This window comes from Apostichopus japonicus, chromosome 19 (genome assembly GCF_037975245.1).
Source record: "Apostichopus japonicus isolate 1M-3 chromosome 19, ASM3797524v1, whole genome shotgun sequence".
Taxonomy (NCBI): Eukaryota; Metazoa; Echinodermata; class Holothuroidea; order Aspidochirotida; family Stichopodidae; genus Apostichopus; species Apostichopus japonicus.
In genome coordinates, this window is record NC_092579.1 from 8349075 (window position 1) to 8377010 (window position 27936).

The 27936-nt window shown below is 38.7% G+C and overlaps 1 protein-coding gene across 2 annotated transcripts; it reads left to right on the plus strand.

The window, feature by feature from the left end:
• The first annotated feature begins 18230 nt into the window (after nt 1-18230).
• LOC139960230 (uncharacterized) lies at nt 18231-27360 on the plus strand. Of its 2 annotated transcripts, none has more exons than XM_071958423.1 (5): nt 18231-18649; nt 20377-20656; nt 21414-21645; nt 22723-23028; nt 26383-27360. In XM_071958423.1, exons 1-5 carry the CDS (start codon nt 18633-18635, stop codon nt 27159-27161), a joined length of 1614 nt encoding a protein of 537 aa, XP_071814524.1. In that variant the 5' UTR covers nt 18231-18632; the 3' UTR covers nt 27162-27360. The 2 variants fall into 2 exon arrangements, with proteins under 2 accessions (XP_071814524.1, XP_071814523.1); XM_071958422.1 differs by having other exon boundaries at nt 21408-21645; nt 26383-27359.
• Nucleotides 27361-27936: the final 576 nt, after the last annotated feature.

Consider the following 27936-nt stretch of genomic DNA (forward strand, 5'->3'; position numbering starts at 1 on the left):
CAAGCTATAGTTCTGCTGATACAAGAGTTCTTCCGTAACTCGCAATGTCCACTTTATGCAACAAGTTCCGCATTTTACTGATACTCCGAAGATATGTTGGCATTCTCTTAAATACGTGAGCCATTGATTGTTTGCTTGCGTTTATTATTGCATTTATCGCTTTACGTGAAGGAACTGAACGTTTGCAAATGTCATGATTTCCAAATCGGGAAGTGGTCTCAAAATAACGGGTTCCGCCAAGGGCGGCGGAAGCACTTTCAATCTGGGGGGGGGGGGGGCACCGACATGAAAGGGCACTTTGCAGAAATTCGATTGGACTGATGCAGCCTTATATTTAGTACCCTTGATAACTCTTATTGTATTAACTTATTTGCGTATACACATCACTCCATCAACGTCCAGTCCCCCCCCCCCCCCCCAGGAAAATATGCATACTAGCACTGCAATATCCAATGTGCAAATTGGGAAACAAGGAACAAGTTTTCTTTTGAGACAAAATGAGGTGAAATCATGCTAGTTGCTAATGTAGGAATCTTCCGAATTAGAGTTTATTTCTTGTTAATATCTTAACCAATTTTTTCCATTCGAAATAGCTTTGAGCTTGACCCACAGAAATTCATTAAAAGTCAGGGCGTGGCCAGGATTTGCAAAGTTGTATGCACGACTATGTGAGCGGAGCGCCACCATCGGTTGGCGCGGAGCGTACGAGAAAATTTTTGGTTTTACAAACCCCTCAGATGGCCGGAAACGGCCCTTCCCGAGTGTTCATTCTGGTTCCCTGGCCTCTTGCTAACTTGAGGCACCTCAATTTTTATGTAGAAAAAGGGCACATTTTTAACCTGAGGAAAAGTGGGGGGCACGTGCCCCCTGTGCCCCCCCCGGTTCCGCCGCCCTTGGGTTCCGCGAAAAGACACTGCTTCCAATTCAATGCTAGAATTATGATTGTTTGATACACAGAACAAGTAAATATGAATATTTACAGACTTCTAGAAGCTGAGGGGGCCTCCATATTTTCTAGACTTGATGAGGTAAAAAAAACGGTAATACTTAAAAGTTATTCCAACAATTATTACACTGTTTATTTTATTGGACACTCATGCACTAATGTATGAAAGAAATTTCATTTGATCACTTTGTTTCTCTTTTTCAAACGCCACAAGTAAAAACGTTCGCAATTTTGGGGGATCCTCCAACTATTTCCATGCAATCATTTCACTGATGATAGTGTTGGAATTGTTATGCCCTGGATATATTCAAGACCCTCAAATCCCATCCATTCTGCCCCACCCCCTCCCCCAAAAAGCACTATGCGGAGGAAAAAAGGGGGAGTTGTAGACATTACTTTAGACAGTTTATATTTGTCGTTTCAAGCTATTCTTAAAGGTGATTAACCAGCTTCGTCATTTCTTCAGGAATAGTTAAATTTGAGTTTATTCAGGTATGTCATGTTACTTACGGAATACATAATGTATAGACTTGGAATAGATCTTTAAACAATATATTATTGTATTAACAATGTAATTATGATTACGTTACTTAAAGGTATAAATCTAACCACGATATTAAAAAATGTAAAGAATACAAGAAGATATTAAATCCGCCTTTTATCTTAGCATGACTCTTATAAACCACGGTACTTTTCTGAGATTTTGCTTCCAAACAACTCTGCGCACGGCTGTATTGCTGTACGGCAAACGGTGTGGACTGTTCAAGATACCTTTGAACAGTTAGTTACCGTCTGTTTTGTCACCTGTTGAAGATGACATTGAAAGACGAAGTTAATCGGGAATGAATTGCTCAAACAGTGACTTACATTAACCCCATTATTATGCATTACCGATGTCCTGTTATTTACACACAAGGCGACCTCACAACCAGTTTGTTTTGTTACGATTTGTAGCCATCCGCTGGGAACCTTCTACATACCATACCACAAAAAGTGGAGGACACAGCCATCTCCAAGGATAGTCATTGTGGAGAAATAGGCCTAAATGAACCTATGGGAAATGGGAATTCCCTCTCTCTCTATCTCTTTTTTATTCTCTCTTTTCGCGTAATTTCGGTCATCTATATTCAGTAGGAAAGGTCATGCCTTCTGCTGCGTCATCATTCGGTTGCGTGATATAAAAAGCAAATCAAAGGCTCATGGGCATTTTTTTATCTGCGTTGGTTCGGTGCCATGACCAACTATTAGTATTGCCTCAACTATATTTATTTCAGGTGGCATACGCCTATTAGAGTCTATATCCATCCGCCAGATTGTTCTCCTATCTTAGGAAAAGTGCCAAAAAGCAGCAGGAGAACATATGTTTTGATCTGTTATAAATCATGATATAGTTTTTTGTGGCGTCCATGTCCACATTGAAGAGCATGAATGGAAGTACATGTGGTGAGAAAATGGGTCAATTGAGGCAAGTTTAGACCCCTTTAGGCCTCCCAGGAGCAGCGTACGAAATTGTTTTCTATATACTGAGTGAAGACGTTTGTTTACAAGTGACGAAAACTTCCGGTTCGGATAGCAAAAACAAATCTACATGGTCATGATACGGAAAATTGATGGTGCCATGAAAGGCCAACTTGTCAGCTATCCGGTGATGGGTAGCGATTAGCTAGTGAGAACTTTTATCTAGACTTAGAGACCACATTACGTTTGTGATTTAGTGTGTAATTCAATGGGGCTTTTAATGGGCGTATGCTTACCTTCATGCTGTATATGCCAGGGCGTGGCAGCCTGAACACATGTAATAGTATAACCGTGTTACCGTATATTATGAGCGTATTATGCGAGAGGGTTATGAGATACCAAAGAAGTACGTTTTAACTATTATGATTAATGGAGTATTAAATGTAAACTGTAATTTGTATAAATTGTTTGAATTGCGTCTTTTGGGGTTTGCATAATATTTTCTAGTCTTTATGTGATACTTTGCATAGTTTGTACTGATATGCGATTTATCGATTCTTTACGTTAGCTTAACGTGGCTTTTGTGTAGCATTTGGGTTGCAGTGTTGAGCGGTATTGTAAGCGTGTAAGTATTATTAATTACATTACTCAAGCCTATCGCTGCGTAAGCTAGGTCGAACAGCTTATTTCCGTACTATAGCTCAACACATGCATAATTCTAAATAACGTATTTCTGTAGTCGCACCAGAAGTTTCGGGGTGTAACATTTTTCATGATTGTCTTGTATTAAGCTTTACGCAATATAACTAAGTATGACCGAGCTCTTAACGAATTCTAGTAGTAAGGGATCACTCCAAAGTGAAGTGACTGGTGTTGCTTTGTGTGATACTCGGGAAAGAAACATAGAAATCGAACTAGGAAGAATGCTGACACAATGTATCGCCGTGTGTTTAAGCAGTGAAGCCTTGAAAATGTGAGGGCGCTTTGCGTTGTACGGCAAAAAGACAGATCATCAATTTTGTACGTCTTCATACGTCATACATTGTGCATTCGACTTTGAAATTGAATTTGATTTTACTCGTTTCTTCGAAAGAGTAGGTGTACGTTTCACAACAAAGACATGTGATGACCAGAGTGGAAACTGACTGAAGAACAGGGGCGTAGCGAGCGGGGGTGTGGGGTGTCACCCCCCCCCCCATAATTTGGTCGCTGTCGGCAAATTTTGGGTCTGTCGGCAATAGGAGAAAAGGTGAAGAGAGCGGAAGGGGAAGAAAGAAGGAAAGCTGAATAGAGAAAAGGAGAATGGGAGCTTCTTCCTTGCCAAATTTGACTTAAAATATGCACCAGATTGCATCTAAGGATGTTTCAAAACTAAAAATTTTCCAAAGGGGAGGGGGACACCCCCTCCCATTAGACCCTCCCCCATTTCAGTCACCACTTCCAGATCCGTCGGCAAATCAAATTTGACTTAAAATATGCACCAGATTGCATCTAAGGACGTTTCAAGACTAAAAATTTGAATACTTTTTATTCCTGCCTCTAATGACTCGAGCAAGTGGGAGTGTTTTATACAACTTTTAAAGTCTGTAAAATGTCATTTCCGGTTTCTGAGAGGCACATGGCAAACATTTTTCTTGCTTGTATTATTTTAGTGCTCCACTCAGAAAGTGTAATAGTTGTCTCTGGAAAATGCCGTGCAGCAAACCCCCAAAGCTTGGCCTAAAAAATGAACCAAATGATGGGTTGGCTCTGAGTAAATTTGGTTACTTTGTTGGGGCAATATATGAAACAGCGTTACAGATACATGATAACATGCGGTCTATGTACACTTAATGATAGTTGCGGGAATCGCAAGTTGCTTGCTTAGTTACCTTTATTGGTTAGTTATTACACGATGGGGTCGTTTCGTAGCAGACTGTGGGCGTGAATCAAGGTAGAATTAGAAGTTTCCCACCATTCAGCGGATTTCGTCGGTTCATACATCATTGCATATAACCCTATAACTTCTTTCAATGCGTTAAATATATTTCAGACTGACTCAATGTGTAAGGGAGTGCAAATTATCCAAGGACCTATAAATTTCCTAATTTGAAGGGTCCGAAGTAACTAAAGGAAAAGGAAATAGATGCATTGTCATGACCTATAACATATAGATTTACAGTATTACACCTGCCAGTAACTCAGGTCAACTGATTGTATGGTCTCAGGGGTCACATAAGTTCGGCCATTTTGCAACATTCCTTCTGTTTGTGCACGTATACAGGCTGTCTAAGGTCATATTCTAGGATTTTCTACCTCAGCTATTCCAGTAATTTTCTTAGTATTTACTTCAGTCGTTTTTGAAAGTTTGATTTAGAAGGTTGTTCACTGGATGATTCCAGTTTTTGGGGGGTGTATTGGTGTCTGTGTTTTACGCCTACCGGTTCCTCTTTTGCGTTTACAGTTTTGGTTCTGGTTTATTAATATTTGTAAGTACTCGATGTTTGTTTTTATTCACTAGAATTGAGTAAATTACCCTTTTTAGTCCGGTTATTAGATTTAACCGAGTTTATTCTCGTCTTTATCATACTCAGTCATTGTTATGCTATATATTCTTCATAACCGATAATGTTAGCACGATACTGTTCTGGGTACAACTATGATCAGTATTTAGTTTAGTAATTAATTTCGTAATAGTGTGGTATCATAATGAATCATTTATCTTGTCTCGCAGTTTGACCACAGAAATACAAATTGATACTTTGACATATATAGCTTCATTCTAAACCTTGTCCATGACAACGTGGATGAGGCAGTTTAGTCAAGAGTATGATAACAAAGGAATATGGATTATCTAGTCCTTTGTATCGTCGAGATGTCTCAGGTGTTTCCATTTATATATGTCCAAAGGAAATTTTGATCATATATGAGTTTGATCAAGTTCAAATTGATTGAAAGGTTCTTCAATCGATCGAGTAACAAGTTACCGGGTCCATCATTCGGTTCTCTACGTTTGCCACTGATTCAATAATAGTAGATTTCATAAGATCATGTGTAGTATCTGTTCCCTTTCGAGGGGAATGGTGATGCACACCTGACGATGATCACACAGTCACAGTCTCGATGCAAGGGGACTGGGGTTGAGAGCGGATATGTCGTTCGGTAGTTTGGTTTTCGTGCCCAGGTTCTTTCCTGGGCGACTTTTTCTTAAAAAGTATTTAAATAATAGCATTTGGAGTACAATGCTTATAACCAGTTCAAACCAGTTCAACAATTAACAGTTAGAGGTCTGCTAAGACTTGACAAACAAATCTTTTTAAGAAACAAAGTGCTATAAAAATACTCCGAGATGCGTTATATTATCATTTATCTAAGACGAAGTTGTCACATCAAGTTTGTCGATTTAATTGCTTTTTTTTCTTTGGTCCCCAGTGAGAAGCCTCAAGTGATTAGAAACAGAAATCAATTTATCAAGGAAGGAAGGGGTAAGTACGAAGTATTGTCTTCTAACTTTCATCACATGTATGCATGATTACAAGTTTAGAAGTGACATACACATACATAGATCATCGTAGAGCCTATAGAGAAAAGGAGAATACGAATTCTAAGTAAAGATTGTGTAGTAAATGGTTCGCCTATCATATATCTAGTAACGACACGACTTAGAAGTAAACGTATCCACTTACTTCGTATATAATAAAACCCAACAAATAAAAAATTAACCATCGATTTTATGCAGTATGTGTACGTTTATAATATATGTTTTCAAGCAACTCACATTGTGTGTTATAGTGAATTGTATTCCATCTACAAAACCTATAATGCCATCGATATTTTTTAAAACAATGTGTGTGTGTAATATCTATCAAATTCGTCCTGCTTTAAACAAATTTGTTCACACGTGAATGTATGATAAAAGTGATTTTTTTCTTTAAATTAAATTAGTTTTTTTCCCCGGATAGATAGTTCCGAGTATATAAAACGATTATCCTTTTCTATGGACAAATACAATAGGGAATATAATAGTTGTTACAAGTAATATTATGTACGAATACAAACATTCAAGAGTTGGTAAAGACAAAATGTTACCACATTATTTCTATAACGATATATCTATACGAAAATTACTTTTACTGTTAACAATGTCGGTCTCTGTCTATATACAAAACAACAAAAATAAAATATAGCCATTTATATCAAAACATTTACTTACATGTACCAGTTGGGGTATAGGCTATCATAAAGTTCATAAAATAAGTAAAACCATAACATTTTCATTGTGCAATTTCGCTTCCAATTTTAGTCACAAGACACATCGAAATCGAATCTTTTTTTTAGGTTCATCAAGTTGTCTTCTGTGTTTGATTTGTGTAATTACTGCCATTAATTTCTTCAAAGGAAAAATTTTAACCTCTGGTGTGCTTTATTTATTTATATATTTGTATTTCTTCCTTCTTTCTTATAATTTTAATTTTAAATTGTTATGCCATATTATGATTCTTATTGCACGTTGCACCATTTGAAATCGTAGGTGATTATAGGCGAAGAGTAACTGATATTAAATTTCCTAACATCCTTCCAAATAACTTAATAGTCAAGGTATGTTACCGTCAGCAAACGAAGGATATCGCCTTTGATGTTTGAATGGGTTCACGACATGACATGATCATTCTAGGATGTTTTCGGTATCTGTGGTATTTCTAATTGAACACCACATTATGCGTCATTTCTGCTTCTCAACACCCCTGCCCCACCCCTCCCCCCCCATCTCCGCAAAGAAGCCGTGCAATTTCAGGATTTGTGAAACTGTTAAAAATATGAATAGTTACATAATTTAAAACATATTCATGCGTTTAGTCTACAGGTCTTCCAAACTTACTTTATAGTACTCACTTGATCAAATCAGGTACCTGTCTAGATTTTTCCAGGAGTGAAGCATGCAAGTAAATTGATCCTTAACATTTCGACGCCCAGATCCTTAGTCATATTTATAGAAGCTTTAATCACATCATAAGAAAGACATTTCTGTTTTTACTTTCACTTCATTATTTGAAATAATGCAGACTCTTTACGTCATATAACCAATCAGGTACGGTATTAAACCACAGTACCTCTACTAACGAGCCCCCTCACTAACCCGCGCTGCAGGAAGATCGTAACCTCTTACCACCGCCCCACCCCCCAACCCGCCCCCCCCGCCCACATTCAAAGCGTCAAGCCTGCTCCAAACCAGTAATTTAAATGAGTTTATTCATGGTGTTCTTATATCTTATCATTTCAGGTAGTTTTAAGTGAGTCATGAAGCTTCCAGTCATAGCTGCGGTTCTGCTCCTAGGAGTGTTGATGACGTCACTGGAAGCAGACGCCGCCCCAGTTTCGATAAGAACAAATCACGGTAGGCTTTCACATTTTCAGACGCTCTCTCATGATATATATATATATATATATATATATATATATATATATATATATATATATTTATATATAGTTTATTCACTGTTCTTGATTTTCCAACTCATTACGATTTTCATTTATATATATATATATGTATATATATATATATATATATATATATATATAAATATTATCACAGCTCAGGGAGATGCAATAATTTTTCCATGGGGACGAAAAGGGGAAGCGCCGCCCAACCTCAACCCTCCCTTTTTTTCGTTGCACACTAACTACTTCTTTTCATAGCGTGCTTTCAGCTTACAACTTAAACAACAAAACGTGAATAGTTCTACAACCACTCACTCGAATTTAGATAGTTTGTATTTTAGTTTTAAGAATCCACCCTATCCCACCCCAGTCACAGCATACGATTTCGCCTTGCTAAAATGAATTCAAAACGTTTCAGTTCTAACGAGCAATATTTTGCCTTGTTATTATACCATGTTTTCTGTGTGCCCGTCACTTAAAAATTGACACAAGGCATATTAAATCTGTTATTCAATTTCTAAAACATTTTTTTTTTATCAATTACACAGCAGAAAAGAGCCTTTCACCCATCATTCTGGATTGTACCAATCACTATGCTTTAGGGCGACGCGGATGCAACGATAATTACGATGATGACACTGAAGAGGATGACGATGATCCAGCAACTAATGCAACAGGAAGGAAACGTCGCAGTGATGACGATGATGATGATGACGATGATGACGATGATGATGATTTAACAGCAAGGAAACGTCGCAGTGATGACGATGATGATGATAGTGACGATGATGATGATTTAACAGCAAGGAAACGTCGCAGTGATGACGACGATGATGATGACGATGATGACGACGATGATGATGATTTAACAGCAAGGAAACGTCGCAGTGATGATGACGATGATGATGACGATGATGACGACGATGACGATTTAACAGCAAGGAAACGTCGCAGTGATGATGACGATGATGATGACGATGATGACGACGATGACGATTTAACAGCAAGGAAACGTCGCAGTGATGATGACGATGATGATGACGATGATGACGAAGATGATGGTTTAACAGCAAGGAAACGTCGCAGTGATGACGACGATGATGATGACGACGATGATGATTTAACAGCAAGGAAACGTCGCAGTGATGACGACGATGATGATGACGATGATGACGACGAAGATGATGATTTAACAGCAAGGAAACGTCGCAGTGATGACGATGATGATGATGACGATGATGACGACGATGATGATGATTTAACAGCAAGGAAACGTCGCAGTGATGACGATGATGATGATGACGATGATGACGAAGATGATGATGATTTAACAGCAAGGAAACGTCGCAGTGATGACGACGATGATGATGACGATGATGACGACGATGATGGTTTAACAGCAAGGAAACGTCGCAGTGATGACGACGATGATGATGACGATGATGACGACGATGATGGTTTAACAGCAAGGAAACGTCGCAGTGATGGCGATGATGATGACGATGATGATGACGACGATGATGATTTAACAGCAAGGAAACGTCGCAGTGATGACGATGATGATGACGATGATGACGACGATGATGATGATTTAACAGCAAGGAAACGTCGCAGTGATGACGATGATGATGACGATGATGATGACGATGATGATGACGATGATGATGATGATTTAACAGCAAGGAAACGTCGCAGTGATGACGACGATGATGACGATGACGACGATGATAGTTTAACAGCAAGGAAACGTCGCAGTGATGGCGATGATGATGACGATGATGATGACGACGATGATGATTTAACAGCAAGGAAACGTCGCAGTGATGACGACGATGATGATGACGATGATGACGACGATGATGATTTAACAGCAAGGAAACGTCGCAGTGATGACGACGATGATGATGACGATGATGACGACGATGATGGTTTAACAGCAAGGAAACGTCGCAGTGACGACGATGATGATGACGACGATGACGACGATGATGATTTAACTGCAAGGAAACGTCGCAGTGATGACGACGATGATGACGATGATGACGACGATGATGATTTAACAGCAAGGAAACGTCGCAGTGATGACGATGATGATGACGATGATGACGATGATGATGATGACTAAACAGCTAGAAAACGTCGCAGTGACGATGATGATGATTGAGAGGATGACGATGATCCAACACCTGATGCAAAAGCAAGGAAACGTTTAATTCATTGGAACCCTTTTTCATCAGCTATTACTTATAAAATGGTTCCTAAGGATTAACGTAAAACTGATTTAATGCTCCTCATGCCCTCCCCAACCCTCTCCCCCACCTAACCATTACCCTAAATCATACTACAATGGAAATAGAATGGTTGAAGTAGTAAAGCATTGATGTTATTTAAAGGAAAAGGTATAGCTTGCGAGAGAATAGAAACATACAAATATTTCAAAATAGGAAAATAAAAATGGGAATACATTTCATATATCGGATTTGAGATTATTTGTGAAGAAAATAACTCTGAAAGGCATCTGCAGTCCTCCAAATGACAGGAAGTTAACCCTTTTATCCCATCTTTCAACCACTTGAGCGAAAACTGGCCTAATATGAAGAATAAGTATAGGACAACAAGGCGCTATTGCTCGATAATGTCGATCATTCAAATTGTGAAATGTGTGCTTCTAATCAGCAAACGTAAATAAATCACAGTGTGGTATATTCTTATATCCATGAAGAAAAATCAGGCCAATGGTATATGCAATACCAATAACTTGTTGTTGATATTTCAATGCAAGTTCTTAATCTTGCCGCCTGTGATCAGTAATGATAAAAAATTGCAAAAATAGGAAACAAACGTCAGAGCATACATATCTCATGCGTCTGTCCTCCTGTTGAGTTAATAGGGTGGGGTGGGGCGGGGGACTCGCGTTTTGTTGAGATTCTTCGAAAAACTCATTACACGCTCCATATTTCAAGAAGAGAAAGAAAAAAGAGCGAAGCAACGTTACCCCTAACCAGCCTCACCCCTAACCACCCCACCCCCAACCAGTCACCAATTTGATAGCTTCGTAAACCACTGCCGCCTGAGTCTATTTTGCGTTTTACTCCGCAGAATAAATAGTTACAGAATTCTCCGTCCAGCCCCACCCCCCCCCCCTCATCCCCTTTCCCACACACACACGTGTGCGCGCATACACACCCACCCCAATTAATATGTTCTCCGCTGTCCCTGTAATGTCGAACATGTACAAACCTAAAACATATCGGTAGAGACCAATTAACCATGATATAGATCCCAAATACAATGTAGTTTATGACAAGGGTAGGTTTATCGTACCGGTATGTCAAAACTATGACATTACGCACATATACGGTGTGGACTTGATGTCGTAATCACGTTTCTCGTGTATCTGCTTAATCAGATTTTATATAAAAAATAACGCTCGGATTGTTTACATTTCTACCTAGTATAAAGTATTGTACACCCTGGAGCCAAAGCTGAAACGGGAAACAACACGCACAGGACAGTACCCCTCCATTATAAATTCCTTCAATTTGTTTCTGGTCCTCCCATAAAAGTTCATGCTCCTTCTTAATCTTGGTTTCGAGCCTATTATATGTTTCATTTGCAAAACCTTCAGTTTAAGGTCACTTATAATGACATACATTATAGGCTAAAATATGCCGCAGAATGCATCATTTAACAACTAATTTTATTTATGGGGAAGCTCCTCAACGCCCGCACATGGGACCCCGCGGGCAGCCCCCCCCCCCTCCGTTTATAAATTACTTCGTTCGCATCTGGCCTTCCCATTAAGATTCAGGTGACTACTTTAATCACTCTATGGATTTTTGGAGTTTATTATACATTAGCGCAATATTACGATTACAGCTACTTATAAAGGCCTAAATGATAATTATGCATCATTAAACGCCCCCCCCCCTCTCTCTCTCTATAGGAGTCGGCTTCACAACATCAATGCGGTACCCCCTCCTTAATAAAATCCTTAAATTGTCTGTGGCCCTTCCAAAAAGTTCACCCCCTACCTGTATAAGTCGGGGGAAATTGGTTTTTCCCACCTCCACCCACCTTTCGAAATCCTGGGCAAACCTCTGAAAATTTCCCCTACTCATAATATAAGGAAGGATTCCAGGAACAAAAGTCATTACAATGATATAGATTTAAAAAAAAAAAAAAAAATTGTGTGATCCTTTTCAGCATAATACATACATAATAATATGATTTATGATATGTTTTGAGTTACAAAGGCAACAAACGGTCTCCACAATTATTACACGCTAATCACCCCGTTCGCCCGTAAGACCTACCAAATCAAAAGTATTCATTTGCTTTCACATTAAAATGATTGATTTCGAACTCACATCTCGACCATCTTTCGAGAGTGAGCTTTGTTCCTGTGTCCATTAAATTGTAAAAAAAAAAAGGAGCTAAACTGAAATCCACAAGACAGGATGGATGTCGATAAAAAAGTTAACGAAAGCATCGGGTCACGTGATCTTGCTTCAATGCTTAGCAATGCTAAACTGTCTATACATTATATAAGGAAGTATATTTAGAAAAGTCGAATAGCTAAAAATGACGTCACTTGAAGCCAATAGTCCGTTATGTTTAAATAACCTTGGAAACTGTGGTTATTCGAAGAATCTGTTTTCATATTTCACCTGAATAAAGGCAAGGTTAAAACTACGTGACCAGTGTATTACATTAGTGTCGACTTTAGTATTGAAAGAAGAACAGACCCTGTATAACATCCTTTTATATAACATGATTGCATTTCCCTGTTTACGTTTTGCCTGTTTAATGTTCTCATGTGCTACGGAAAGTATAATGACTCTGGAAATACCAATAAAACCGCGTTAAAGGGATAGTCAGGTGGACGATGATGACACTGAAGAGGATGACGATGATCCAGCAACTAATGCAACAGGAAGGAAACGTCGCAGTGATGACGATGATGATGATGACGATGATGACGATGATGATGATTTAACAGCAAGGAAACGTCGCAGTGATGACGATGATGATGATAGTGACGATGATGATGATTTAACAGCAAGGAAACGTCGCAGTGATGACGACGATGATGATGACGATGATGACGACGATGATGATGATTTAACAGCAAGGAAACGTCGCAGTGATGATGACGATGATGATGACGATGATGACGATGATGATGATTTAACAGCAAGGAAACGTCGCAGTGATGACGATGATGATGATAGTGACGATGATGATGATTTAACAGCAAGGAAACGTCGCAGTGATGACGACGATGATGATGACGATGATGACGACGACGATGATGATTTAACAGCAAGGAAACGTCGCAGTGATGATGACGATGATGATGACGATGATGACGACGATGACGATTTAACAGCAAGGAAACGTCGCAGTGATGATGACGATGATGATGACGATGATGACGATGATGATTTAACAGCAAGGAAACGTCGCAGTGATGATGACGATGATGATGACGATGATGACGAAGATGATGGTTTAATAGCAAGGAAACGTCGCAGTGATGACGACGATGATGATGACGATGATGACGATGATGATGGTTTAACAGCAAGGAAACGTCGCAGTGATGACGACGATGATGATGACGATGATGACGACGATGATGGTTTAACAGCAAGGAAACGTCGCAGTGATGACGACGATGATGATGACGATGATGACGACGATGATGATTTAACAGCAAGGAAACGTCGCAGTGATGACGACGATGATGACGACGATGATGATGATTTAACAGCAAGGAAACGTCGCAGTGATGATGACGATGATGATGACGATGATGACGACGATGACGATTTAACAGCAAGGAAACGTCGCAGTGATGATGACGATGATGATGACGATGATGACGAAGATGATGGTTTAACAGCAAGGAAACGTCGCAGTGATGACGACGATGATGATGACGATGATGACGACGATGATGGTTTAACAGCAAGGAAACGTCGCAGTGATGACGACGATGATGATGACGATGATGACGACGATGATGGTTTAACAGCAAGGAAACGTCGCAGTGATGACGACGATGATGATGACGATGATGACGACGATGATGATTTAACAGCAAGGAAACGTCGCAGTGATGACGACGATGATGATGACGATGATGACGACGATGATGATGATTTAACAGCAAGGAAACGTCGCAGTGATGACGATGATGATGATGACGATGATGACGACGATGATGATGACGATGATGACGACGATGATGATGGTTTAACAGCAAGGAAACGTCGCAGTGACGACGATGATGATGACGACGATGACGACGATGATGATTTAACTGCAAGGAAACGTCGCAGTGATGACGACGATGATGACGATGATGACGACGATGATGATTTAACAGCAAGGAAACGTCGCAGTGATGACGATGATGATGACGATGATGACGATGATGATGATGACTAAACAGCTAGAAAACGTCGCAGTGACGATGATGATGATTGAGAGGATGACGATGATCCAACACCTGATGCAAAAGCAAGGAAACGTTTAATTCATTGGAACCCTTTTTCATCAGCTATTACTTATAAAATGGTTCCTAAGGATTAACGTAAAACTGATTTAATGCTCCTCATGCCCTCCCCAACCCTCTCCCCCACCTAACCATTACCCTAAATCATACTACAATGGAAATAGAATGGTTGAAGTAGTAAAGCATTGATGTTATTTAAAGGAAAAGGTATAGCTTGCGAGAGAATAGAAACATACAAATATTTCAAAATAGGAAAATAAAAATGGGAATACATTTCATATATCGGATTTGAGATTATTTGTGAAGAAAATAACTCTGAAAGGCATCTGCAGTCCTCCAAATGACAGGAAGTTAACCCTTTTATCCCATCTTTAAACCACTTGAGCGAAAACTGGCCTACCATATGAAGAATAAGTATAGGACAACAAGGCGCTATTGCTCGATAATGTCGATCATTCAAATTGTGAAATTTGTGCTTCTAATCAGCAAACGTAAATAAATCACTGTTGTGGTATATTCTTATATCCATGAAGAAAAATCAGGCCAATGGTATATGCAATACCAATAACTTGTTGTTGATATTTCAATGCAAGTTCTTAATCTTGCCGCCTGTGATCAGTAATGATAAAAAATTGCAAAAATAGGAAACAAACGTCAGAGCATACATATCTCATGCGTCTGTCCTCCTGTTGAGTTAATAGGGTGGGGTGGGGCGGGGGACTCGCGTTTTGTTGAGATTCTTCGAAAAACTCATTACACGCTCCATATTTCAAGAAGAGAAAGAAAAAAGAGCGAAGCAACGTTACCCCTAACCAGCCTCACCCCTAACCACCCCACCCCCAACCAGTCACCAATTTGATAGCTTCGTAAACCACTGCCGCCTGAGTCTATTTTGCGTTTTACTCCGCAGAATAAATAGTTACAGAATTCTCCGTCCAGCCCCACCCCCCCCCCTCAATCCCCTTTCCCACACACACACGTGTGCGCGCATACACACCCACCCCAATTAATATGTTCTCCGCTGTCCCTGTAATGTCGAACATGTACAAACCTAAAACATATCGGTAGAGACCAATTAACCATGATATAGATCCCAAATACAATGTAGTTTATGACAAGGGTAGGTTTATCGTACCGGTATGTCAAAACTATGACATTACGCACATATACGGTGTGGACTTGATGTCGTAATCACGTTTCTCGTGTATCTGCTTAATCAGATTTTATATAAAAAAATAACGCTCGGATTGTTTACATTTCTACCTAGTATAAAGTATTGTACACCCTGGAGCCAAAGCTGAAACGGGAAACAACACGCACAGGACAGTACCCCTCCATTATAAATTCCTTCAATTTGTTTCTGGTCCTCCCATAAAATTCATGCTCCTTCTTAATCTTGGTTTCGAGCCTATTATATGTTTCATTTGCAAAACCTTCAGTTTAAGGTCACTTATAATGACATACATTATAGGCTAAAATATGCCGCAGAATGCATCATTTAACAACTAATTTTATTTATGGGGAAGCTCCTCAACGCCCGCACATGGGACCCCGCGGGCAGCCCCCCCCCCTCCGTTTATAAATTACTTCGTTCGCATCTGGCCTTCCCATTAAGATTCAGGTGACTACTTTAATCACTCTATGGATTTTTGGAGTTTATTATACATTAGCGCAATATTACGATTACAGCTACTTATAAAGGCCTAAATGATAATTATGCATCATTAAACGTCCCCCCCCCCCTCTCTCTCTCTCTATAGGAGTCGGCTTCACAACATCAATGCGGTACCCCCTCCTTAATAAAATCCTTAAATTGTCTGTGGCCCTTCCAAAAAGTTCACCCCCTACCTGTATAAGTCGGGGGAAATTGGTTTTTCCCACCTCCACCCACCTTTCGAAATCCTGGGCAAACCTCTGAAAATTTCCCCTACTCATAATATAAGGAAGGATTCCAGGAACAAAAGTCATTACAATGATATAGATTTAAAAAAAAAAAAAAATTGTGTGATCCTTTTCAGCATAATACATACATAATAATATGATTTATGATATGTTTTGAGTTACAAAGGCAACAAACGGTCTCCACAATTATTACACGCTAATCACCCCGTTCGCCCGTAAGACCTACCAAATCAAAAGTATTCATTTGCTTTCACATTAAAATGATTGATTTCGAACTCACATCTCGACCATCTTTCGAGAGTGAGCTTTGTTCCTGTGTCCATTAAATTGTAAAAAAAAAAAGGAGCTAAACTGAAATCCACAAGACAGGATGGATGTCGATAAAAAAGTTAACGAAAGCATCGGGTCACGTGATCTTGCTTCAATGCTTAGCAATGCTAAACTGTCTATACATTATATAAGGAAGTATATTTAGAAAAGTCGAATAGCTAAAAATGACGTCACTTGAAGCCAATAGTCCGTTATGTTTAAATAACCTTGGAAACTGTGGTTATTCGAAGAATCTGTTTTCATATTTCACCTGAATAAAGGCAAGGTTAAAACTACGTGACCAGTGTATTACATTAGTGTCGACTTTAGTATTGAAAGAAGAACAGACCCTGTATAACATCCTTTTATATAACATGATTGCATTTCCCTGTTTACGTTTTGCCTGTTTAATGTTCTCATGTGCTACGGAAAGTAGAATGACTCTGGAAATACCAATAAAACCGCGTTAAAGGGATAGTCAGGTGGATGCAGTTGATTGCTTACAATAATATTGGAAATGGTTGTGCATCTTTAGGGTCACCATCACATGACAAAGAGATTCAATTGTTTTAAAATCTAGTGATATATTTTAAAAGTGTCTGGCAACAGCTCCGAATTATTAATCGGCACTATATAAGCGCTCTTTCTTCTTTTTTTATTATATATATTTTTTTATTATTTATATATATGATTATGATATTTATATAAGTTATTTATCCACAAAGGCAAATAATATTTATTTCTACAAGATAAAAAGGTTCCCAAAAGAGATGAAGTTCTAGACACAGAGAACATTGACAGTTTAAAAACCGTATACCGCATTTCATGGACTTATCAACAAGAAGTATATAATCGGGTCAGTAAATAATAAAGCCTTGGACGAACGACCATCTGCAAATATGATATCACATATCCCCTTATCATGGTGATCAGCGTTATTAGGTAACGAAGGATCTTTACCAGCTTCATTGTAAGCTTCATTATAAGTACCTCATGTTCAATCAACTACATCTGAACTTGAGTTGCCAGTTTGAAAAGCTTGACACGGGTTTTTCAACTAACCATGCGAAATAAAATACAAATTCTGTCATCGGAATATTCCTTTAAAGTAATCGACAGGTTTCAGAAAACATGAAAATCATGCACCCCGCTTGAACATTTTTTGAACCGTTTTCTACGGAAGCGTAGAGGATACATTCACCTGTCAAAATGTCAACATTAAATTTAAGGACCCTGACCAAGTTTCTTGAAGGTCGTGTTCTTTAATTTCAATAGAAGTTTAAGTTTTAAAATCTTGTTTACGCAATAACTCACAAATTGAAGCTTGTCATTCAAAATGAATAAAATATCTTAATATTTTTCAAATTGTTTACATTTGGACGACTCGATGCATCTCGACAAATTAATTAATTTTCAGATTTTTGTCCTCATGACGAGTTGATGCATCTCGGTAAAAAGTGAGTTTTCAGATTTTCGACATTTTGACGATGTAGCATATGTGGTCAAAACGTCAATTTTCAACTTCTTTTCATATTGAAGAATTAATTGCATGTCATCAAAACGTCAATTTACATGTCTTTTCTACGCTTCCGTAGTTTTTGTATACTACCGCTAATAAACAGAGGAAGCAACACGTTGTACGTTATCATGCGCTATTTAAAGGTTTGCAGTCATTGTCATTTGAAGCGATATCAATGCAGTGTTCCGATGACCGCAGATTAATAATGTAAAGTTCGCGCGAAATTAGCGATTACCGTATTTCCTCTTTGCGGCGGATACTGTACGATGTTCATCAAAGTGTAGCAAGAGCGAATCACATGCAGTACATTTTCGTGTCGTGTTTATTTAGCAGAGAAGATCATAAAAGGGCTCAAAGTTTCTTCAATTCAAATATCGAGCAAAAGTACACGCTGTAAACACTGTTACGTATTGTTTTGCCTATCAATTGTGTATAGATTGGATATAGTATAACAGGGTACTCCTGGCAATGTTATCTGTAAGTTTATTCTTTGGTGCTCTCCATGCTTGAAGGAACTCACAGTGGCTTTGACGTCCAATTAATACGTAGACGATTGCATGACAGATGCGATGTGGTAAGTGGTTACTTAAGAAACTTCTATCGTGTTTTCATCATCCTCTATATCAGGGGTTCCCTAACTGGGGTGCATAAACCCCCAGGGGGTGCGTGAGCCCATCCCAGGGGGTTCGTGAGACGTTTCTGAAAGTCAAAACTAGAGTACTTTTTGTTGAACTAAAATCTGATATATCATATAGTTTATTAATGTACAAAAGTCGAACCTATCGACAAACTCTTTTAGCGTTCCATACGCGTATGTTGCCATAGTAGTACCGTACCGTGCATGTGATAAATAACTGAATTATTGAAACAGACACACGCCGCATGACTTTGGTGAAGTTGGTGTACGCATGACAGTACGTCGTGAAGATAAAGATCTGAGAAAGTAACTGAAAGGTTGGCCAAAGTAATTATTATTATTTTGGAAATTCCAGTTGGCCTCCATTTTGCCCGACACAATGCAAAGTTAGCATAAATTCATGCTTGAAAATCATAGTATAATAATGACTCAGATCGTTTCTCGAAAATCTGGGGATTCGTGGATAACTCCGACATCCACATGGGGTTCGTGGGGGGATAAAGTTAGGGAAACCCTGTTCTATATAGTTGTAGGGCTATAATTTGACATGAGGTGTAACGTTTGCTGGGGCAGAGGGGGATAAATGTAGCGTTTCAATGTTTTTGTAGGACCTTTTGCGCAGACTTTTTGCAAATGCCGATCCGAGTCAGTGATAAAATTGTCGTCACCCCTTCGCTATCACGGAAAATCTCTCCGTTAGGCCTGACCAGAGGGAAGGGTGTTAGGGGTTATAGTTACCGATGCAATATGAAAATTGCTCTTTACTTAACAAAAGACAAATATACCATGGAACTTATAACATTAGTACAACGTACCAATACTTTCTTGAAGCTATACAGATCTACAAGTTAAATAGGTTAAATAGGTAAATAGGTAAAACAGGTAAAATACGTAAAAGGTACACTTTTGAGTCGATGATTCAGCAATTAACAAAAAGTAATTTGCCTCCTTTATCAGAATGGAAATTTTCTCCCGGATATCATAAGATAGTAATTAAACACTTAAAGGTATCAAGATTGTCACATCAACTTCCTCAAAGTTGTATTTATAGCCAAAGCATAATGGTTCGTATTTTAATTCAAACGCGTATGCAGTGCTCAAAGAGGAACCGGGAACTAGTTGTGGTCATATACCGGTGTTGTGGCTGAGTGGATTAAGGGGGGGGGGGTGGGGTGGGGTGAGTGAGTGGAATTTGATGCAATGAGGCTCAGCAATTGGGAGGTTCGACGTGAAAATTGTAATCTACAAGCCCTTGCGGGCTGCTACCACATTCGTGGTCGCTTAAGCATCGTAACAATAACTGCCTCATTATTACTATGATAATTATTATTATAATTGATGATGATGATGATGATGATGATGATGATGATGATGATGATGATGATGATGATGATGATGGGTTTTTTTCCTCCGTTTATTCATCGTTTATCATCAATGCAAACAGAAATTTTCTTTAGATTTGTAACATAACTTCTTCATTTTTTTTTGGGTAAGTATATATATTACACGTAACACCACTTTTCGAGTATATGTGCAAAAGTAACTTTGTGTTTTCTAAAGCTGGAAGTTCTTAAATAGTTGAACCTTTCAATATTATTATTACTATTATTATTACTCTGTTTTTCTGTTTTGTTTGTTTTTTTGTTTTTTTGTTTTTATGAAAGTGACTGCGAGAGTGATAGTTCTAGCTCTTCTAGTGACTCTGAAGATGAAGTCAAACCCATCTTGACAGGACTCCATAAAACGTCTGAGTGTAGCGCTGATCTAGAGAATAATATTTTACCAAATGACAGTGAGGATGTGACGTCACCACAAGTCTCAAGACGACTGCCTTTTGTTGTTCTATTGGTGATGAAACTTGTCTGTATCTTCCAGCATAGTCAAGTGACAGGAGTCAGAAGATGTTTCCGATGCAAATTGCAAGCGAGCAAAGAAAGAACAAAGGTATTGCTGGTTGTGTTGCTTAAGCAAAGAAATACTTCGCTAAAACGTTGTTTTATTTTTGTTATTGGAAAGGTGTGATAATAATAATAACTTTAAAGATGAATTGAGAGCCGCAAACATTTAGTTGAAGTGAATTGTGGATGATCATCACTGATATTAGAAAATCAAAACTTCTGTTCTTCGTCTTTGCCATATGAGTTCAGAAAAAAATGTATTTCAATATTAAGATCACATAACAAAGAATAGAGAAGAATACAATAAAATCGGTAACGATGTTCTTCCTTTCACGTAAATACCAAGTGTTAGAATATATGAGACACTTTGTGATGAACAGCGGTATTCATCTGTGTAGTTTTATTCATTCATTGATTCATTCACTCGCCAATACATCTATTCATGCATTCATGCATTCATCAATTCATAAACTCATTCTCTTATTCATTTCTGTAGACGGTATGGTGGGTGAGTAACTGTTCTGGGGAAAAAATTGAGGCACACTTTTCATGATCACTATGGATACACGTACCACTCAACCCCAATTTGCCCCTGCCCTATCTCCCAGATATCTGCCCTATATACCCTGCCCTACCCTATCTCCCAGACCCGTACGGAGGATTTTGTACGGGTGTGTTTTCTGGTAAACGTAACCCCGTACGTATTGGTTCCCCTCCAGTTCTCGTGCATGCGGTGCTGCCCCCTCCCTCCCTCCCCCCACCGCCATTTAATTCAACGCCTCTACTCTCTGTCTCAGTTTCAGTTTCTCCAATCAGAAGATCATTTAACCTGGTACATGATGAACAAACACTGCAGCTTCCAACCCCAAAATCAATGGTACGGAGAATCTGATGTAACCGCGTCATCGTATGAAAAACTTCTAGGCTCGTACAGTGAAAACACGGGAAGAGCAAGCCTGCCCCCTTGTCAGTGTTGTGAAAGTTACTGGTGGAACTACGATGGGGTACCAGAGAGATATGATGATAAAGAAAGAGGTAAGTGTCGCCATTATAGTTGACCCTGCATGGTACAATAGACCCTTGCAGCGTACAATAGACCCCCTGCAGCGTACGATAGACCCCCTGCAGGGTACAATATGAAAATTCAGTAACGAGGGTAAAGCTATTTGCTAAAATAATATGTTTGACGTGAAACAGCCGGTTTAAAAAGGCTTTGGATGGTATGGTATGGATTTGTGAGTTGTGGTGAGTTATGGTTGTGGGAGGGTGGGGGGGGGGGGGGGTTTGATCATTTTAAAATAGACATCGTATTATTTAATTCTTATAAAAGTGCCGGGACATATTTGCACAATTTAATAGAGTCTATCTCTTCGAGAAAAAGAAACTACAAATTGCAATATGGGTATTCTTTATAATCTCGCCACGTGTTACAGTACTTCTCACCGTATAATATATTCAATGTTATCAAACCCACCCAGTTATAGCGCCCCCCCCCCCTCCCCCCGCCCTCTTCCCGCCGGCATATTGATGTGAATAAGGGGAATACTTCCATCAGATTATAAAAGTACACATGCTGACCACTCCTTCCTGTTCATGTATCGATCATATTTAATATAAACATACGAAAAAACATTATTCTCTTACAATATGTTAAAATGAAATATTCGATGTCTTCGAAATATTTTGAATTCTGCAACTACTTTCTATCCGTTATTTTCATCTTTGGCTCAGCGACTGGCTGATATCACATCATGTGACTATTTCTGACGATCTGTTATTTTTTTTTTCAATAATGGATTATGTATATAGACTTTATTAGCACACGTGCACGAATCCATGTGTAGTAAAACTATACGTCATTGGAGGGTAAAGAGAGGGAAGCGGCTGCTGTTGCCATAGGTAAGAAATCAGACTTGATTGTAGTCGAGCTAACGAACTAAAATTGCTATGGTGATTTTGGCAGTATATGAACTATTTAAAATTATGATCAGCTCAAAGAGATGATTCACGACAGTTTATAATGTACGATTATTTTTCTTTCAACAAAATTAAAAAATAATTAACGATTAACTAGCTATACGATATATTTTGTTGTTGTTCTTTGTATTTCAGGTATATCTGCTTGGAATCATCCAGGGAGTTGGTTTCTATCTACAACGATCGTATTTGGAGCCATTTCGGTGTTGATTTACGATTTCTGTTACTACGTCCATGCCATTGATATTTCACGCCACGTTCTTCATATTTTATCGTACAGCACATTTTTACTGATACTGCTTCAGTTTCCTGCTTTTAACTTTCTTTCTAAAGTAATGAGTGCCGCTTTCCAACAAAACCTAGCATGCTCATCGTGGACAATGGTCTTTAACGCACGGTACATCACTAAACGGCTTCAGTTTATTGGATTTGCACAGAAAGGTCAGTGTGTATAAGAGATCCTCGAATAGCTTTCAAAAGTGAATGCTTTATAGACTTAATAGCTAATGAATGCGATCGAAACTGATATATATTTACGTTAGGAACGTTATAATAAACATATCTAGTCAGAAAGTTCCTTCAACGTTTAGTGACGATCGCACCGAGAGCTTGGCGATTTTTTTTTGTGCCTAAGTTCTAAAGTTCTAAACCGAATCGTGGCACAAAAAAAGGAGACTTAATTATTTTGACCAACATTAGAATATTGATAAGATACTAAGGGGGTAAAGTACGGGGAGTGGGGGTGGAGGGATACGTATACAATGAATCCTACCAAATTTCCTAAGATATTTAGGATGTGTAAGCGGACATAATTACCAATAAAGAAACGGACAGTTTCCTCTGAAGGAAAGAAATAGTGACATCCATGAATGAGGACAATATGGTGTAAAATATACGACCATTGTCTTTCTCTATCCTTTGTATTTCGAATTATGGATAATATCAGTATCATACATTTTCTGTGATATATATATTCGACGGATGCGTCGATGGGGAAATGACGTCAGCAGGAACTTGATGACAGGTTTACACTGTATCGTTCAATGTTATATTAGAATCTAATAATTATAACACCGATCTAATAACGTTTTTTGGTTCCTTGCTTTTTGCAAAGCAAGGAACCTATGCGTTCAACTTGGCGTGTGTGTGTGTGTATGTGTGTGTGTGTGTGTGTGTGTGTGTATGTGACGCTTGGCTTGTGTACACGATATCTCAATAAGGAAATGATGTATCATGATCAAACTTGTTGGGTGGATAGCCCATAGTAAGAGGAAGATCCCTATTGTTTTTGGTGCCCGCAAAGGTCACCAAAGGTCAGTTAGATGCCAAAAACCAATTTATTAAAAACAGCAATAACTCCCATTGACAGGGTCCGACATGGTTGATATTTTGGGTGTAGTTGTGAATGGGGTAAGGGATCGTTTCCAAACATAACGGTAATGTGATCGAAGGTCAACAAAGGTCAATTAATGATAAAAAACTAGTATTTTTGCGATAACTTGAGAACGAAATGTCCGTTAGGGTTGGGAGTTGCTTCAATGTTATCCAATTGTCGACCCGCATCTGGGTGACCCTTGACCTCAATTTGACCTCTGGTGACCTTTACGTGTTTTTGGGGATTTTTACAGTTTTGATGCTATTTTCAGATGTCAAAGGTACCTTCTGATCATAAATGTCAATAGGTTGACCCTGTGTGACCTTTATGTGCGAAGTTATATGGGGTCAAAGTTTTTCGGTCAGAGTTAGGATGGTTGTACAGACTTGTCGTATTGTTTTTTGGAATCAGGAGATTAAACTACATCTGAAACCAAGGTCAAAAGGTCAAAGGTCACAGTAGAAAAAATGTGCTTATTTTGGGAGGAAACGAGCAAAAAAGAAAATGTTTGGTTTTGATGCTAGATTTGGATATCAAAGGTACCTTCCGATCAAAAATGTCAATTGGTTGACACCCGTGTGACCTTCGTGTGCGAAGTTATACGAGGTCAAAGTTAATTTTCAGATATTTAATGCAACAACTCCCAGTTCCAAGGTGTGACATGGTTGATATTTTTGGACAAGTTGCAAATGGTATAGGGGAATATTTTCAAACTTAACTGTCATGTGATCCGAGGTCACCAAAGGTCAATTAATGTTAAAAAACTAGTATTTTGGGGGTAGAAAATGGGCTAAGAAAAAAATGTTTGAATTTGTATAGTTTGATGCTCTATTTAGGTCTCATCAATCAAAAATGTCAATAAGTTGACCCAAGGTGACCTTTGTATGTTAAGTAATATGAGGTCAAAGTTAATTTTCAGACATTTAGTGTAATAACTCCCAGTACCAAGGTGTTACACAGTTGATATTTTGAGACAAGTTGCAACTGGTAAAGGGGAATATTTTCAAACTTAACGGTCATGTGATCCGAGGTCACCAAAGGTCAATTAATGATAAAAAAAACTAGTATTTTTGCGATAACTTGAGAACAAATTGTCCGTTAGGGTTGGGAGTTGCTTCAATGTAATCCAATTGTCGACCCGCATCTGGGTGACCCTTGACCTCAATTTGACCTCTGGTGACCTTTTCGTGTTTTGTGGATTTTTACAGTTTCGATGCTATTTTCAGATGTCAAAGGTACCTTCTGATCATAAATGTCAATGGGTTGACCCCCGTGTGACCTTCGTGTGCGAAGTTATATGAGGTCAAAGTTAATTTTCAGACATTTAATGCAATATCTCCCAGTTGCAAGGTGTGACAAGGTTGATATTTTTGGAGTAGTTGCAAATGGTATAGGGGAATATTTTCAACATTAACAGTCATGTGATACAAGGTCACCAAAGGTCAATTAATGATAAAAAACTAGTATTTTTGCGATAACTTGAGAACAAATTGTCCGTTAGGGTTGGGAGTTGCTTCAATGTAATCCAATTGTCGACCCGCATCTGGGTGACCCTTGACCTCAATTTGACCTCTGGTGACCTTTTCATGTTTTGTGGATTTTTACAGTTTCGATGCTATTTTCAGATGTCAAAGGTACCTTCTGATCATAAATGTCAATGGGTTGACCCTTGTGTGACCTTCGTGTGCGAAGTTATATGAGGTCAAAGTTAATTTTCACACATTTAATGCAATAACTCCCAGTGCCAAGGTGTGACAAGGTTGATTTTTTTGGACAAGTTGCAAATGGTATAGGGGAATATTTTCAAGATTAACGGTCATGTGATCCAACGTCACCAAAAGTCAGCTAATGTTAAAAAAGTAGTATTTTGGGGGGAGAAAATGGGCAAAGAAAAAATGTTAGTATTTTTACAGTCATGCTCTATTTAGGTCTCACTGATCAAAAAAGGTCAATTGGTTGACCTCCCGGTGACCTTTGTGTGTGAAGTTATGTATACAAGTTCAAAGTTAATTTTTAGACATTTAATGCAATTAAATCTCAATGCCAAGGTGTGACATGGTTGATATTTTGGGACAAGTTGTGAATGGGGTGGTGGAACATTTTGAAACTTAAAGGTCATGTCATCTGAGGTCACCAATGTTATCATAACTGTTGACACGCTTGTAGGTCTCTTATATTTCTTACATTTTCGACGCCATATTGAGACCTCAAAAGTGCCTTTTCATCAAAAATCCGATCGCATTTTGTAATCACAAAAGTGTTGGCTATAGTGTTGGTTACTTCATGGGAACATGTAGGACCACAATTACTTGGACTATTTGAGCCCAATCTTGCTTGATAATATTATGTGTATTGTCATATACCCCAAGCAAGGAACCACAGTGCCCTTGGGCTCTTGTTTCTCTCTCTCTCTCAAACAGGTATCCCAGGCAAGGCTTTACTAACGGCCTGTTTCGTGTTACCTCCGATGGCAGCTGCGTATCGTGGATTTGTATACTTTCATTTTATGGGTTTCTTAACGACACATGCATTCATATCGGTTATTTGTTGCGGTGTGATCATGTTTCTGAGTGCCGTCTTCCAGTATGTAGTGTATCTGACTAGACTCTCCTTCCAACGGCAGTTTTATTTGATATCCAAATACATCGCGATACATGGAAGAGATATCGACTCTTGTCGACAAGTACTCGGCCACGCTATTCAAGACTTTAATTGTTTCCAACAATACATCGCGATATACTTGGTGTATTTCACAACCAATATGACGTTGGGAGTTACCACTGTTTGTGTGTGGGAGTATCTATCTAAGACGGCGCTTTGTGAGGACCACCCTGACAGTGAAGCCAAAAACATTAGTTTGCATGTGAATATACTCTGTTGGGCAAACATTTCAATCTCGTTTATACTGGTCATATGGTCAATCGAAAGCTTGGACGTCTCTTACGTCATCGATCAATTCCGAAGGTCACTCATTACCATGAAGACAAGTGCGAAAGCGGTAGAGAAAATCCTCGAATTTGTGGAAAGCTCAAGAGTAAGGCCAAGAATGGGAGTTACTACAACGATGGTATCATCGCTCATCAGTATGTTCGTGGCTTTGAAATTTGGACAGGAACAAAGCGTATGTAATTTTGAACAAATGCCGAATTGTACCAGCCATCATGGCGGTATAGGCTATAGTACCACACTTCAACCCTAAATGCGTATAATATTTATTTATTTTACAAAATTATCACAAAAATAATATATTATAGAGGTCTATGGGCGATACATATATACCTTGCATGCAGCCAACAAAATGAATCATATTCCTCAGTCGGATTTATGTGTAATATATTGAAGAAAAACTTTAATGATCAAATGTACATTATTCAAATAATATTCATAAATACATCAAAACATATCAACTCTGGTTTATCAACATTTTTTCTTAGCTTTTCTGTTGAGCTGCAATGGGTTGCAAAATCTCGGACAGCGAATTATACCACTATAGATACATATACAGGCCCGTATAGCCTGACCGGAACATAATTTTATTTATTGGGAAGCTCCTCAACGCCCGCACATCTCGCATCTGGCCTTCCCATTAAGATTCAGGTGACTACTTTAATCACTCGCTGGATTTTTGGAGTTTATTATACATTGGCGCAATATTACGATTTCAGCTACTTATAAAGACCTAAATGATAATTATGCATCATTTGACAACGTCCCCCCCCCCCCCTCTTCATAAGAGTCGGCTTCACAACATCAATGCGGTATATACCCCCTCCTTTATAAAATCCTTCAATTTTATGTGGCCCTTCCAAAAAGTTCACCACCTATCTTTATAAGTCGGGGGGAAATCAGTTTTTCCCACCTCCACCCACCTTTCGAAATCCTGTTCAAGCCTATGAAAAATTTTCCTACTCATAATATAAGGAAGGATTCCAGGAACAAAAGTCATTACAATGATATAGATTTAAAAAAAAAAC

Excerpts from the sequence above, each read along its gene's own strand:
- LOC139960230 (XM_071958422.1), top strand. Across the intron at positions 20,657-21,407 it reads CGAGCAAAGAAAGAACAAAG|TTTCAGTTTCTCCAATCAGA; the intron begins GTATTGCTGGTT and ends TCTCTGTCTCAG. Across the intron at positions 21,646-22,722 it reads ATATGATGATAAAGAAAGAG|GTATATCTGCTTGGAATCAT; the intron begins GTAAGTGTCGCC and ends TTTGTATTTCAG.